This window comes from Jaculus jaculus, chromosome 7, assembly GCF_020740685.1.
Source record: "Jaculus jaculus isolate mJacJac1 chromosome 7, mJacJac1.mat.Y.cur, whole genome shotgun sequence".
In the NCBI taxonomy this organism is placed as follows: domain Eukaryota; kingdom Metazoa; phylum Chordata; class Mammalia; order Rodentia; family Dipodidae; genus Jaculus; species Jaculus jaculus.
In genome coordinates this window covers 137,264,090-137,279,811 of record NC_059108.1, presented here as the reverse complement: position 1 = coordinate 137,279,811, position 15,722 = coordinate 137,264,090, and the positions used below count along the sequence as shown (strand labels likewise).

At 40.8% G+C, this 15,722-nt stretch overlaps 1 protein-coding gene across 1 annotated transcript in view; it reads right to left on the bottom strand.

Moving 5' to 3' along the window:
* Cep128 (centrosomal protein 128) overlaps positions 1-15,722 on the bottom strand; it is a 363,113-nt gene that overhangs the window by 301,371 nt on the left and 46,020 nt on the right. Inside the window, exons 9-10 of the mRNA XM_004649677.2 lie at positions 14,093-14,165; positions 3,654-3,770 (exon numbers count right to left, since the gene is read on the bottom strand). Coding sequence (XP_004649734.2) covers positions 3,654-3,770; positions 14,093-14,165 — 190 coding nt within the window. The remainder of the gene's footprint in view (positions 1-3,653; positions 3,771-14,092; positions 14,166-15,722) is intronic.

The following is a 15,722-nucleotide window of genomic DNA, read 5'->3' as shown; positions in this document are numbered from 1 at the left end:
CACACCTTCCAAGGCTCAGGGTCTAATGTGGAAGAGGTGGCAGAAAGAATGTAAGAGCCAAAGGAAGGGTAGGACTCCTTACAACATGCTCCCTCCAGACAAAAAATGGCCTCGATATCCATGACCTCATAGTGCCTGACACTACATACACAAGACCATCATAAGAGGAGGAAAAGATCATGACATCAAAATAAAAGAGAGACTTATTGAGATGGGGAGAGGATATGATAGAGAAAGGGATTTCAAAGGGGAAAAGGGAGGAAGGGAGGGTATTACCATGGGATATTTTTTATAATCATGGAAAATGTTTTTAAAAATTGAGAAAAAAAAGAAAAATAAAAAGAAAATGACTAATAAAGTAAACACTGAGTGAACCTGGATTTTCACCCTAGAACAGAAAAGAACATTACTGGTAACATAGGCACAAAACTAAAGTTTTTATTACAGTATTATATTGATATAAAGATCCAGTTTTGATCACTATACTATGATTAAAAAAAGTATCATACATTTATATACATATATAGTATATATAACATATATATACATATATATAGTATAAATACATATGCTATATATATAAAGAATGCATTACACCTGCAACTTTCTCAACAAAGTAAGATATACTTTTTTAAATATACAGAAAAGGTAAGGTAAATCTGGTAAGCTATAAATATTAAGGTAATTCAAGTAAAGAATACATAGGAATTGTATGTTGTCTCTCGTGTGTGTGTGCGTGCACACACATGTGCCATGGTGCACATGTGGAGGTCAGAGGACAAGTTCAGGTGTGGTCCTCACCGTATAAGCAGGTAGACATCACCTCCTGGCCAACATCAGATGAACCACAGCAACAGGAAAGTGTGCCAAACACTGGCAAAAGGAAGCTGGCTACAATGCCCACAAGCCTGACAGAAAGAATACACTATCTCCAAATCTCCATCAGCTGGGAGCCTAGCATTCAGAACACCTAAGTTTATGGGGACACCTGAATCAAACCACCACATTCCCTGGCACACATAAATGATAACCATACATGATGTAAAATGCAATGCATTCATCCAACTTTCAAAGTCCCCAGTTTTTATCAATCCCAATGATGTTCAAACATCTCCACAACCCAAGGTCTTTTAATACCAAAAAAAAAAGTACTAGTAGTAGTAGTAGTAGTAGAAGAAGAAGAAAGCCATAATGGCACAAAATAAACATTCACACTGCAAAAGGTGACATTGGGCATAGCAAAGAAATATTCAACCACTACAAGATTTAAAAAGGGCAAACATCAAACTCTGTAGCTCCAAGTCCAACTCTAGTCAGTGACAAATCTCCAAGTCTGATAATTCTAACCAGTAACAAATCTCTGGCATTCCAACTCTACCCCTCCAGTTAAGCTACTCACAGTCCCGGAAAACTGCATCTGGTGCCAGTACCTCTCTTTTGCAGACATCCCAGGGTCCTGGCATCTCTGCTGGGTTTCTGCTGCAACCCACAGTTGATCCTCATGGCTCCACAGGGTCTCCATATAGGTAATCCAACAAGCCTGCTTCACAATGCCCATAGCCATTTCCAAAATAGAAGACTGTGTTGCAAATTCACTGACCCTCTCTTTCCTGCAATTTTTATACTCCATAATACCAGATAGGCTGCCAAACTGTTAATCCAGGGGGGGGGAATAAAGCAGACTTTGAAGAACAAGACACTCCTTCAGCATTCAGGCCATGTCAAGAGTCTACATTCTTCCTGTTGTCCCAATGCAGCTGGCCCAATCTCAATGGTTGTAATCTCTCATATAATTGCAGCTGAATGGGCAGCAGTTTCAGCCCAAAGATTTCATTTTTTTTCTGTGCCATATCCCTCTACTCACACCAGTCCATTTCTACACAATGCAACCCTGCACAAGTTCTCAGGACACAGGCATAACAGCAAGCTTCTCATATAAACTGCTTCTAGCCTAGTCCCTATAAAGTTCTTTCTCACCCTCTTAAGCCAAATTTCACAGTCATAGTGCATTCATATCTTTCAAATCTGATGAGAATAATCCATCAAGCTGTACTTACAGCACTGCAAGGCATCTCTTAGGCCAAGACTTCAAATTCTTCCACATTCCTCTCAAAAATCAGCTCCAAAAGCCACACACTCAGGTTTAGCAGCAACAAGCCCACTTCTGGTACCAATTTTACTGTTGCACTCGGCTTTGTATTGGTGTAATGAAACATCTGACCAAGAGCAGCTTTTGGAACAAAAGGGTTATACTGCCTAACAATGGCTTTAATTCCCAAATTGCCATCAGCTGGGGACCAAGCATTCAGAACACCTAAGTTTATGAGGGACACCTAAATCAAACCACCACATGCTCTAATAAAACTTTATTTACAAAACAGGCTAGTTTGATGACTCCATACTGTCTGATCCATACCCAAAATTAGTTGGATTAATCACACTTTTAGTTAACATATTTTGAAAGCATGACAGACACTGCTGAGAACTTTAGCAGCATAACCTCACTCATCCTCTCACCAGTCCTTAAGTAGACATTATAGTTCTATTTTCTCATTTCTGCAAGTGTCCATATGTGTGGGGGTGCATGTGAATGTGGGTGACAGAGGACAGTGTTAGGAACCATTCCTCAGGCACTGTGCACCTTTTCCCGAGGCAGATCTCACACTGGCCTGGAACTCACCAAGTCGGCTAGATCACTGGCCACTTGGCCTTAAAATCCACCTGTCTCCTGTTCTCAAGCACTGGGATTATAAATGCATAACAAAATGCCCAATTGTTTTTGATTTTGTTAAAATGTGTTCTGGGGATCAAGCTCAGATACTCATGCTTAGAAGACATGCGTTTTACTAACTCAGAGATATCCCCAGTCCTTTTATTTCTATTTTCTACAGAGAAAACTGAAACTTAGAAAAATTTTTAAAATTGCCCAGCTCACACAATATGAACCACATTTCATCTGGTTCTACACACTCAACTGTAACCAATATATTGACTTCACATATGGGTTAGTTAAAATGTCACTTACAGTAAAAAGGCATTATAATGTTTTCATTTTCTTCATTTTTCTCTGGTAGGGGGAACTTGAGATATGGTGCCACTCTAGCCTAGGCTAACATGGAACTCACTCTGTAGTCCTAGGGTAGCCTCAAAGTCACTGCAATCCTCCTACCTCTGTCTCTCAAGTGCTTGGAATGCACCACCACACCGGCTTCATTTTCTTTCTTTCTTTCTTTCTTTTTTTTTTTTTTTTTTTGAGGTAAGGTCTCACTCTAGTCCAGGCTGACCTGAAATGCACTATGTAGTCTCAAGCTGCCCTTGAACTCACAGCAATCCTCCTACCTCTGCCTCCCAAGTGCTGGGATTAAAGGCGTGAGCCACCACGCCCGGCTTTCATTTTCTTTTTGACATAGAATCTAAAGCTGGTAGCCCAAGCTGGCCACCAGCTCTTATGTAACTTGAACTTCTGGTCCTCCAGGTGCATATCACCAAACTAGCCTGCTTTATGCACTGGAGGACTCCAACCTAGGGCCTGGTACATGTTAGGTAAATACTGGACATAGCATGATATGCCCAACCCATAATTATAGCCATGAACAATGACTAAATAGCAATATACATTCAAGACCTTATAGTCTAAGAAAGTTCTCACAAACCTCCTGGAGCTTCAGGGACATAAGTCCCAGTTGGTCCTGATGTTTTTCCACCAGCTCTCTTTCTGTGCGCATCTCTCTCTCAATTTCCTGAAGGCGCCGCTCCACCCTATTGGAAACCTTGATGTGGACAGAGAAGCAGTGACATTAGAACTAGTACATACAAGGCTGCCTGAAGCATTTGATTTTGGTTAAAACACTTGGCTGAAAAATTATTTGAAAGTCACAACAGAAAGCAATCATTAGTCTACAAAACATACATAAAGATCCAATCAACAGATCTCAGATTTTTCAAGATATAATTCTATTGTTCGAGGTTCAAAAACACAAACTGGAAAACAGTGCCCTCTGCTGGTACAGTTGTGAAATGCCAGCTTGAGAACAACTGCATTTATGACCCAATTAACGATAACCTCTCCTGTCATCTGTATCATCCATGAGCATAACCTGTCTGAGAAGGCACAAATGTTTATGTACAATAGACCAACCAAGGGCTTTACGTGAGCTTACCAATCTATTCAACAATGATCTGCTAAAAATAGATTAAACACTAAAGACAAACTCAGAGCTGTTTAACTGGGTCTCTAAAACAAGCCTGAAGAATTTTGCTGACAGTCTTCCTCAGTAAAAGCTGTGTAAATTCAAACCTATTTCATATTTACCACATGCCTTATATATCATCATACACATCCTCCTAAAAATTACAAAGGCAACGTGTGTGTCTGGTAAACAAGAGATTTTGTGTTCATTTAAAAGAAATGGCAAATATGCCCCTGTGGCACATGCCTTTAATCCAAGCACTTGGGATTTAGAGAAGGAGGACGGCCATGGGTTTGAGACCAGCCTGATATAGTTAATTCCAGGTCAGCCTGGGCTAGAGCAAGAACCTACCTCAAAAAAAATTATTATTATTATTTTAAAAATTCCTTTGCCACTTATTCTGTTTTTGGCAAAAACTTGGGAATGGTCCACTTATGAGGGGCTTCTTATAAGTAATAAAAATATACTACACTGAACTATCTCGTGGCTACTCAACTCAGTAAATTTACTAAAAGTCACTGAATTGAGCCAGGCATGGGGGCGCACTCCTTTAATCCCAGCACTCAAAAGGCAGAGAGAGGAGGATTGTCATGAGTTCAAGGCCACCCTGCGACTACATAATGACATCTAGGTAAGCATGGGCTACAGTGAGACCCTACCTCGAAAAAACAAGAAAAAAAAGCCACTGAATAATAATTAAGGAAGATTAATTTGGTGGTAAATGATAGCTGAGCAAACTTGTCTTTTTAAATGAAATAAAGCCAAGTGTGGTGTGCTCGCCTATAATCCCAGTGTTTGTGAAGTAAAGCAGGAGAGGGCAACCTGGGGTATGTAGTGAGCTTGAAGCCAGTATAGACTACATAGCAAAACCCACAAACACTTGTCATAAAATCAAATGCATAAATTCTCTACATTATAACAGAAAACCTAACTCAACAGCACAGTAAGAAGATCATATGCTGATAACTTAGGGTTACACCCAGGATACATGGACACAAATGAATAAATGGGATCTAGCACATTAGCAGAATGAGTAAAAATCATAACCAGCTCAAGAAAAATGGGAAAGTGGACGGAGACATGGTTCAGGGGTTAAAGGCACTTGCTTGTAAGGCCTGACAACTGTGGTTTGATTCCTCAGTACTCATGTACAGTCAGATGCACAAAATGGCACATGAGCCTGAAGTTCGTTTACAGTAGCAGGAGGCCCTGGCATGCCCATTCTTTCCCTCTCTCTCTCTCTCTCTCCCTCTCTCTCTCTCCCTCCCTCCCTCCCTCCCTCCCTCTCTCCCTCTCTCTCTCTCTCTCTAATACATATTATAAAAAGAGAAACAGGAAACATACTTGACATAATGTAAACTCATTTCATGATAATTTTCAACAAATTGGGTTAGAAGGAACACACGGCATGCATGCAAGCCTCAGCTAATATCACCCTCAGTGGTCACAGATTGAAGTCTCAACATTTTTCAATATAATACTCAAGATCTCAGCCACAGCAAGCAGGTAAGAAATGAGGAATAAAAGCCATCCATATGTGAAATACAGAGGCTAAATGCTCCTTGTTTGTAGATGTCATGTTCAGATGGACAGATGGCAGGCTAGCTGACAAACAAACGTTAACGGATAATAAGGAGAAAGGAGACAGATATCCCTAAAGTCTCTGCCAACAACTCTTTTACAACTAATAAGCAAAGTAAAGGAATCAAAACTCTACAGATAAAAATATCTATACATTATAAAAATTATTCACGGCTGGACAGATGACTTAACTTGGTTAAGGCACTTGCCTGTGAAGCCAAAACCCATCTTCAACTTTCCAGGTCCCACATGAGACAAAGTGATGCAAACATACAAGGTTGCTCATGCATACAAGGTGGTGCACGTGTCTGGAGTTCAACTGCAGTGGCTAGAGGCCCTGGCATGCCAATCTCCCTCCCTTCCTCCCTCCTTCTCTCTCTCTCTCTCTCTCTCTCTCTCATACACACACACACACAAAAGGCCAGTCTGTTGTGCTTGCCTCAAAAAAAATTCAAAAAAATCTCATTCACTATACTATAAAACACAGAACAATAAATTTAACCAACCAATGAAATACCTATATACTAAAAAAAGACAAAAAATTGAAGATACTCCAGGATCATAAATTAAAAGAATCAATTTATTTAAAATGTGCACACTACCCAAATTGATGTACATATTTAATGCAATCTATATGTAATTCTAATGATACTATTCACAAACATATGGGGGAAAAACAATTCTAAAATTTATATGAAGCTACAAAAAGAAGAGTGAAAGCAGTCCTGAACCAAAAGAACAAAACTGGAGGTACACATTAGCTGACTTCAAATGGCACACTCAGTCTACAGTGATCAATGCAGCATGCTAGCAAAAAGAAAGGCACGGGCCATGGGAACAGAACGGATGGCCCAGAACCAGCCCTGCATTTACAGTCAGCTGATCATAATAAGCACATAACGAAGGCACAGGGGAAAAAGGATGTCTCCTCAGCGAGGGGTGCTGGGAAAACCACCTGCACACGCACAAGAGTGAGACTGCCGTTACTGTGAAGTATGCTGAATGAAGGACAACCTTGGATCTGGGGCCTGAGAACAAAAACAGCAAGAGCTTCTTCCTGGTGAGCGACGCAGTAATTGCTTGGAGAGGATCCCAGAAGCACAAGCCACAGAAGCCAGAGGACAAAAGGGCTGCATCGAAAGCAAAGGCTTCTGACCATCAAGCAAGCAGAAAGGTGAAGAAACACTAGAGACTGTAAAAGAAGTGCTTGAAAACCATTTGATAGAGTTAATATCCAACATATATGGAGCAGCAACAACTCAATCCTAAGAAAACATTAAAATGGGCAAAGGACCTGAACATATGGTTCTCAAAGCACACAATGCTAAACATCACTAGTCACAAGAGAAATGCAATTCAAATGTAAAGTAAAACCACAGTCACATTGTCCCTCATCTGGCAGAATGTCTAGCAAAAAGAAAACTGGCAACAAGTATTAGTGGACGCATAAAGTAAAAAGTAACCTTGACAATTTTAGGAAAATGAAAATTAGTATAGCCATTATGGAGAACAGTATGTCCTCAAAATATTAAAATTATAGTTTTTAATCCAAATATGGGGATTCAAAGGAAACCAACATCTCAGAGATATCTAAACATCTGTGTTCTCTATACCCCATACATAACAGCCAAAATATGAACGAGCTTTTTTTCAGTTATATGTTTAACATATATGTTTAACAAGAAGAAACTGCTGTCGCCTGCAAGAACATGGATGAACCTGGAGGGTAAGTGCATCACGTGAAAGAAGCCACACACGGAAACGTACGCACGCACTGCCGCCCGTGAAGGAAGGAAAACAAGGGCAGCCAGAGGCTGGAAAAAGGGAAGATTGTGGAGATGTCAGCTAGACAAAGGGTGCACAGTTTCCATTTGTTACAATCAGTAAGTTCTGGCTGCCTGCTGCACAGTTAAGATAGATAGATAGATAGATAGATAGATAGATAGATAGATAGATAGATAGATACTTGAAAATTACTAACAACATACATCTTAAATGTTCTCACCATTGAAAAAACATTGTGTAAGCAGATAGTATGTTAATTATATTGACTGTGGTCATCATTTCACAATGTACACATACATCAAACATCATGATGCATACCATAAATATACACAATTGCATTTAAATATTATACCTCAAAGGGGAACAAAAAAATTCTAATTATAAATGTGAACTACACCTAACATATACATGCACATATAAATCACAATACAGTATAAAAAGGAAACATTCCTTCAAAGGAACACCTTAAAAACTAAGATGTACCCTGGAGAGATGGCTTGGCAGTTAAAACATTTGCCTGGAAAGCCAAAGAACCAAGGTTCAATTCCCCAAGACCCACGTAAGCCAGATGCACGAGGTGGCACATGCATCTTGAGTTCATTTACAGTAGCAGGAGGCCCTGGTGTGCCCATTCTCTGTCTTGCTCTGTCTGTCTGTCTCTCTCTCTCTCTCTCTCTCTCTTTTGCTGTCTGCCTCTGTCTCTCTCTCTCTCTCTCAAATAAATAAATAAAATATTTTAAAAATCTAAAACACTAAACTAGAAAACCAAATATGGAACAATCTCAATAATATATTAACTAAAAAGACAGTATTGTGAAAAATGTGTTTATTATTAAGTGTTAAGATTAAGTAAGTGAGAGAAGTCTGGAAGACTTGCTCAAATTGGTGGCACTTCCTACAGCACCCTCAGGAGGAAGTCAACCGCACATGAATGTGAGGAAAGAAGAAAAGGCAGTGCAAAGCCTCTGACAGAAATGTCATGGAAAAGGCCCAATGAAAAGGCACCGCAGTGTATTACTGAGAAAATGGAGCACAAGAAACCCACCTAGACCTTTTCTAAGCAGAGCAGTAATTCAATGTGATGGCGATTTTCAAAAGTAACTTTAGCTAGTAAAAGAAACACAGGGACAAACAGGAAGCAGAGACCAGCCTCAGTAGAGACCACTATCACAAGCCCACTGAGAAGTGATACTGGGAAAGCAAAAGCATTAGAGGTAGGTGGAACTGGGCCAAATCTCAGATGTCAGCAACACTGTGTTTCGTGGGCCACAAGAGACGGCTCGATGGGGAAAGTACTTGCTGCATAGGAACGAGACCTGAGTTTGATGACTAGCACCCAAGTAAAATCCAGGCATATTGGTACATACTTGTGATCCCAGTATTGAAAAGGTGGAGACAGGACAATCCCTAAGGCTCACAGGCTAGGTGGTCTAGCACCCTGCCTCAAAAGTAAGATAGTGAGCAACTGAGGAAGACACTCAATGCCAACCTCTGGTTCCTATACCCACGTATACATGCATACTGTATGCCCTCACAGGAGTGGACACACCCATATACACATGTAAAAATAGAAGAAGATAATATTTTTTTAGGCATTGTGAATATGGTAGAAAGAAAAGAATACATAATGAATCTCAGATAGCCAGCTTGAGCCACTGAATGGAATGTGCCGGCATTCCTGAGACAGAAAAGACTAAGGACCAGGAAACAAATGGTCTTACATGGAAAGGTTTGGACTCTAATACAATGGCATCATATACATATAACTTTGCAGTAATAAGGTAATTATTTTTCTTCTCAGGAGTCCATTTGTCAATACTACATTTTTCTTCTTTATTTCTGAACCCTAAGGGGAAAAAATTTGAAACATCAACTAATACTGAAAATAATTTGTTTTCATCAGGTGTCCCAGACCAGTTAAATCTACTAAAGAGTCATCAAAAAGTTCTGAAGTGTCCACATTTAGCTATGAACATGGTAAAGTAAAATGAACAAAAATAATAAAAAATAAAAATAAGGTTCTTGTTTAACTACAGGAGAAGAAAGAAAAGCATTCTAGTCATGGGACTATATTCTAATCTTTTAATGCTGCCTACAGACATTCAAATCATGTATCTGGTATGAAACAGACAGACAAAATACAAAGAACTCACACAACCAACAGAGGAAGGTAAGTAACCTGCTTTAAAAATGGACTAGACTTTTCTCACAGAAGACCTAAGAATGGTGCTGACACCACTCATCAAGTAACGCAAATATGAGAAGCCACATCACATCCAGTAGAGAGTCTTACCAGAAAGACAAAAAAAAAAAAAAAAAAAATCATAGCACAGACAGGGAGGAAGGGAGCCCGGGCGCTGCCAGCAATGGAAGCAGGAACAGCCATTATGGAAGCATTCACAGAACAGCCACAGAAACTGCCATGGGGCTACCACATGACCAAGCAATCCCCCTCTGGGAACATGCCCGCGGGAGTGAGAGAGAGCACACCGTCCACAGACGCCCACCCTTCAAGCAGCATTACTCACAATAACTAAGAGACAGAGACAACTTCAGCACCCACGGGACACAAGTGACAAAGAACCTGTGACATGCATGGAGGAGCATTCAGCCCCCCAAAATAAATGAGATCTTGCCATTTGCCACAACTTAGATATTAACATTATGCTAAATGACATAACCCAGATACAGTTTATTTTAAAAAAAGTATTGTGTGATCTCAGTTATATATTACTCCTAGGGAGAAAAACGTGTGTGTGTATGTGTGTGTGTGTGTGTGTGTGTGTGTGTGTGTGTGTGTGTGTGTGTATGTGTGTGGAGAGAGAGAGAAAGCGAGAGAAAGTGCACAGTGTAGTAGCCCTGGAGGGGCAGGAGAGGGGATGAATATGTCATTTACTTGATGACAGTGATGGTTTCAAAAATAGGCACTCACAGCAAAACTTGAAAGGTTCCTGCTTGTAAATCCTGATGGCCTGGTTCAGATGCTCCAGTATCCAAATAAAGACAGGAACATAAAGTGGCACATTCATCAGGAGTTCATTTACAGGGGCAGGAGACCCACCTATTCATTCTCATTTCATTCTGCTTCTCTCTTCCTCAAACAAATGCTTTTTAAAAAATATTAGAATGCATATTTTCCAGATGGGCCATTTATTATATATCCATTATACCTCACAAATCTATATTTAAGGGCTGGAGGGATGACTTAGCAGTTAAGGCGTTTGCCTGCAAAGCCAAAAGCTGCAGGTTCTATTCCCCAGGACCCATGTTATCCGGATGTACAAGGGGGCGCATGCATCTGGAGATCGTTCGCAGTGCCCGGAGGCCTTGGCACACTCATTCCCTCTCTTTCTCTCTCTCTCTCTTTCTCTGTCAAATAAAAATAAATATTTTTGCCGGGCGCAGTGATGCACGCCTTTAATTCCAGCACTCAGGAGGCAGAGGTAGGAGGATCACCGTGAGTTCGAGGCCACCCTGAGATTACATAGTGAATTCCAGGTCAGCCTGAGCTAGAGTGAGAACCTACCTCAAAACAATAAATAAATAAATACGTTTTAAAAAGTCCTGTGGAGGAACAAGGAGATAGGTCAGTGGGTAAAAGTGCTTGCTATACAAGTGTAAGGTCCTGATTCAGATACACAGAACTCACCTTGTATGGTGGTGCCCATCTGTAATGTGCCAATGGTGAAATAGGAGGCAGAGACAGGACATCTCTGAGAGCTCATAGGTCAACTAGCATGACATACACATCAGCTAGCTACAAAGACCTCCTCAAACAAAGTGGAAGATGAGGACAGGCACCCATGGATGTCCTCTGGCCTCCACAAACGCACATGCACGCACACACTTTTAAAAAGTACATCTGCTCAAATGGGAAAGTGTGGGGGTGGGGAGGGGGGGAATTACCATGGGATATATTTTATAATCATGGAAAATGTTAATAAAAATTAAAAAAAAAAAAGTATATCTGGAGCCAGGCGTGGTGGCACACGCCTTTAATCCCAGCACTTGGGAGGCAGAGGTAGGAGGACTGCCAAGAGTTCAAGGCCACCCATAGTGAATTCCAGGTCAGCTTGGGCCAGAGTGAAACCCTACCTCAAAAAAAATTTTTAAAAAGTACATCTGGGTAAAAGGCTATAAAATATCATTTGAAAGACATGCTGTGTTTATGAAATCAACGTTGTAAAGAATTGAGCAATGCCAGACGCACAAGGGGATGCACGCGTCTGGAGTTCGATTGCAGCGGCTAACGGCCCTGGCATGCCCATTCTCTCTCTTTCTCTCTGCCTCTTTCTCTCTCTGTCGCTTTCAAATAAATAAACAAAAATAATTTTTAAAAAAAATTTTTTTTAATTAAGAATTGAGCTATAGAAACAACTTATGATAAAGCAAAGCAAGATATGAGCTCTGGGGCAGACAAACAAGGGACTCAACAAAGACTATAAAAGCAGATGCATACCCTTATAAACACGTGATTTATGACAGACAGGACTAACGTCATAGGGAAAGGTGGTTTTTTTCATAAACAAAACCCCATCAACTGTACAGTCATAAAAAATGTGCCTCATAGGTGGGCATGGTAGTACACGCCTTTAATCCCAGCACTTGGGAGGCAGAGGTAGGAGGATCGCTGTGAGTTCAAGGCCACCCTGAGACTACATAGTAAACTCCAGGTCAGCCTGAGCTAGAGTGAGACCCTACCTCAAAAAAAAAAAAAAAGTGCCTCGTATTCCATACCATACACAAATACTCAAATACTAAATCCAATTAGACAGCAAATCCACCTATAAACATTAACACACTAAGCTTTCAGAAAACAACATGTAAGTCTCTTAATGATCTCAGGATAAGAGACAGTTTCTCTCATTCAAACTCTAAAAGGGGGCCTTGGGAGAAGAAAGCTCAGCAGTTAAAAGTGCTTGTTTGCAAAGCCTGCTTGCCCAAATTCAATTTCGCAGCCACCCATGTTAAAGGTGAGCAGGCACTTGACTGCAGCAGCAAAAGGCCCTGGCACATCCATACCCATGCACACACATGCACACATGCATGCACATAATGTTTTTAACTCCAAAATGCATGCAACTTGTCTATGTGAAGAACTATAAATACAATTAACTAGAAAAAAATCAACTGCTTTACGTTGAAGCTCATTGTGGACAAAATATTAGGTGAAAATTTCTATTAACTTTCCTTAGCTTGGAAAAAAAAAAGTTGACAAGTTATTAGTACTTCAGTAAAATTTTCTATTAATATTCTCAAGAATAATGATGTAGAAAAAAACTGCACACCATATGTACTTTATTTTATCGTAAATCTATCAGATTGTCATTTTCTTTTTATGATGTTTTGAAAAAGGGTCTCACTATATACCCATGCTGAACTCAAACATGAGGATAACAATTTGATAAAGTAAGTGTCTAAATAATAGAGTGGCAATATTTGGTACTGACTGAGCTAATGAAACTCAGGAAATAATGAAAATTCTAATTCATGCCATATCAAACAAAAACAGTGTATTAGTCACTTTTCTTGTCATTGTGACAAAAAGTCCTGAGAGACCAACTCAGGGAAACAGAATTTCCTTGGGGTCCCGTCTTCGTGGCAGGGAGGGCGAGGCTCGGCAGGGCAGCTCACCTGCTGGCAGCCAGGAAACAGAGAAAGGAGACCGCGGGCCCTTGGCTGGCTCGCTCCTTTTCTCCTTGCATTCCAGTTAGGCCTCTAAGCCATGAAATGATGTCACCCATATTCACTAATACAACCCCTCTGGGACATCCTTCATAGGCACGCCCAAAGGTGTGCCTCTCCACTCTCCATGGGGCTGCTAACCATGGTAGCAGACAAGGGGGTTCTTAAGCGCTCGTGACAATCCAAGAACACTCAATGACCAACAGCACTCTGCCAGCTCAAATAAGACCCGTGGAGGAAGCACTGATCCAAGGACCTCAGAGTATCCTTCAAACGTTTCTAACAAAATTCTAGTAACTAAAATCTAATTTAGCTGGGTGTGGTGATACACACCTTTGATACCAGCACTCAGGGTGAGATAGGATTGGCATGAGTTCAAGGCCAGCCTGGGACTATACAGTGAATTCCAGGTTATCCTGGGCTAAAATGAGATACCACCTCAAAAAATAAATAAATAAATAATTTTTAAAAAGTTAATTCTAACACTGATTTGTTAGGAATACTGGGCTATGTTAAACTTAAGTTTATAAAATGCATGAATATTTAGAGTCAGAAGCACATATTTTTAGACAAAATGGCATATTCCACCCAAAAGGTTAACCTCTCTAGAAGTCATAATGATTTGACCAGTCCTCCCATCTACTTACATGTGAAAAATCAATTTTTTCTGATTTTTTTTTTTTTGAACCAACACCTTGCTATGTAGCACACTGTTCTGGAACTAGGTACGCAGCCCAAGCTGGCCCCAAGCTCACAGTCCTCCTGCCTGACCCTCCTGAGTGCTAGGGCTGCAAGTGTACACTACTATGCAGTGCACGAAATAAGACGCCTTACAAAAACGGAGTCCTTACCACATCTTGTTTCTGGGCCTCATTAAGCTTTTCAGTCAGTTCTTCTAAAGCCTTCTTTGTTTCAGCATCTGACCTAGACAAAGCAAGAAACAGAGTATAAGCTGTACATAGCATTGGTGAAATTGAAACATTAAAAATTGTGTTATGCAACACTATTCTGAGGAGATTCTCCTGAAGGGCTTGTTAAAACATACATTGCTGAGTTCCACCCCCAAAATTTTGGACTCAGTAAACCTGAAATGGGGCCCACAATTGTGCATTTCAACCTGATGCTAAGGGCCTAGGCCCCAACTCCGAGAACCACCACCACACTGGAGCATCCTTCAGTGGACAAGGTACAGGAAGCCTCAGTTTCCATCAAGAATGGGAGAGAAAGAATGAAGGGAGGAAAAACAAAACTCTTGACTTCAATCCCAGTCTCTATCAACAAATGGCAGAGCATGCTACAGAAATGCTATGATCATTCTGCATGAGTAATCACTCGGTCCAGGAAGACTTAGAAGAAAAGGCCTTCCTCACACACTCGTCCCTTTGGATGCCCTCCTAACTGGGAGCCAAGCACAGTTTTTCCCAGTCTTAATTATTTTGCTTGTGGCCATTATCCTTTTCAACAATGCTTTTTCAGTTGACTCCCTCCTTTGAAGTATGTAGCTCACTCACACCTCACCAGTTCTAGATAAATTCATAGCTACTCTTAGTGTTTCCAAGGGTTGGCTGATGGACTCTGCGTAAGCCATGTGCCTTGTCAAGCACCCAGTAATAGTCACTGATGCTGTAGTGCTCACCTCCAATCACATCAGCTAGCGCCACGCTTGGATTGCAACTTTCTTCACCTTTTGTTTCTTCCTACTTTCTCATTATTTTTTGGTGCTATTTATCATGGCCGCTGATATTTTCCTCCCACTTCTGACTGAGTCATCCATCAGTGAAGAGTCTAGTCCCTGCTCCTTGACTACATTCTTCTCCAAGGACACTTACTTTCCTTCACTGACTTGGACTGAACACTTCCTAGGCTTAACACATGGCTGTCATTCTAAGGTTACTACAGCTGTACTATTCCTTATAATCTGTATCTTCTCCTTTCTTAGTTAAGATCTTATTGTATTAATGTGTTCTCAGAAAGAAGCACTGGATGAAGAGATCCTGAGCTGTGAATTTCATAAGTGCGTTCTTCTGGAGCTGCGAAGATGTCTCAGCTTGCTTGCAGAGCCTGGCTTGGGTTTGATTCCCTAGTACCCATGTAAAGCCAGACTCACAAAGTGGCGCAGGTATCTGGAGTTCACTTGCAGAGGCAAGGCCCTGAAATAGCCATACGCACACTCATTCTTCCTTTCTCCCTCTGTCCTTTCTCTTCCTTCTCCCCCCCCCCCATACATATATATTAAAAATACTTTTTAAGTTGTTGGAATTTTTTGCTTCTTTCTACATGCTTTCCTGGGTTCCCACATCTCAGAAGCTGACCTCCCCAATGCCAGGTCCTCCTCATACCTGAGACTCCACCCCAGTGGAACTCTTTGGCACCCAGCTCTGTCAGTCCTTGAGGCTCTCTCTATAGATCTTCTCTTTCTATCACCTATTATCATGGTGCAAACAGTACATGTACAACCCTGCAAGCCTGAAATGTCTATCG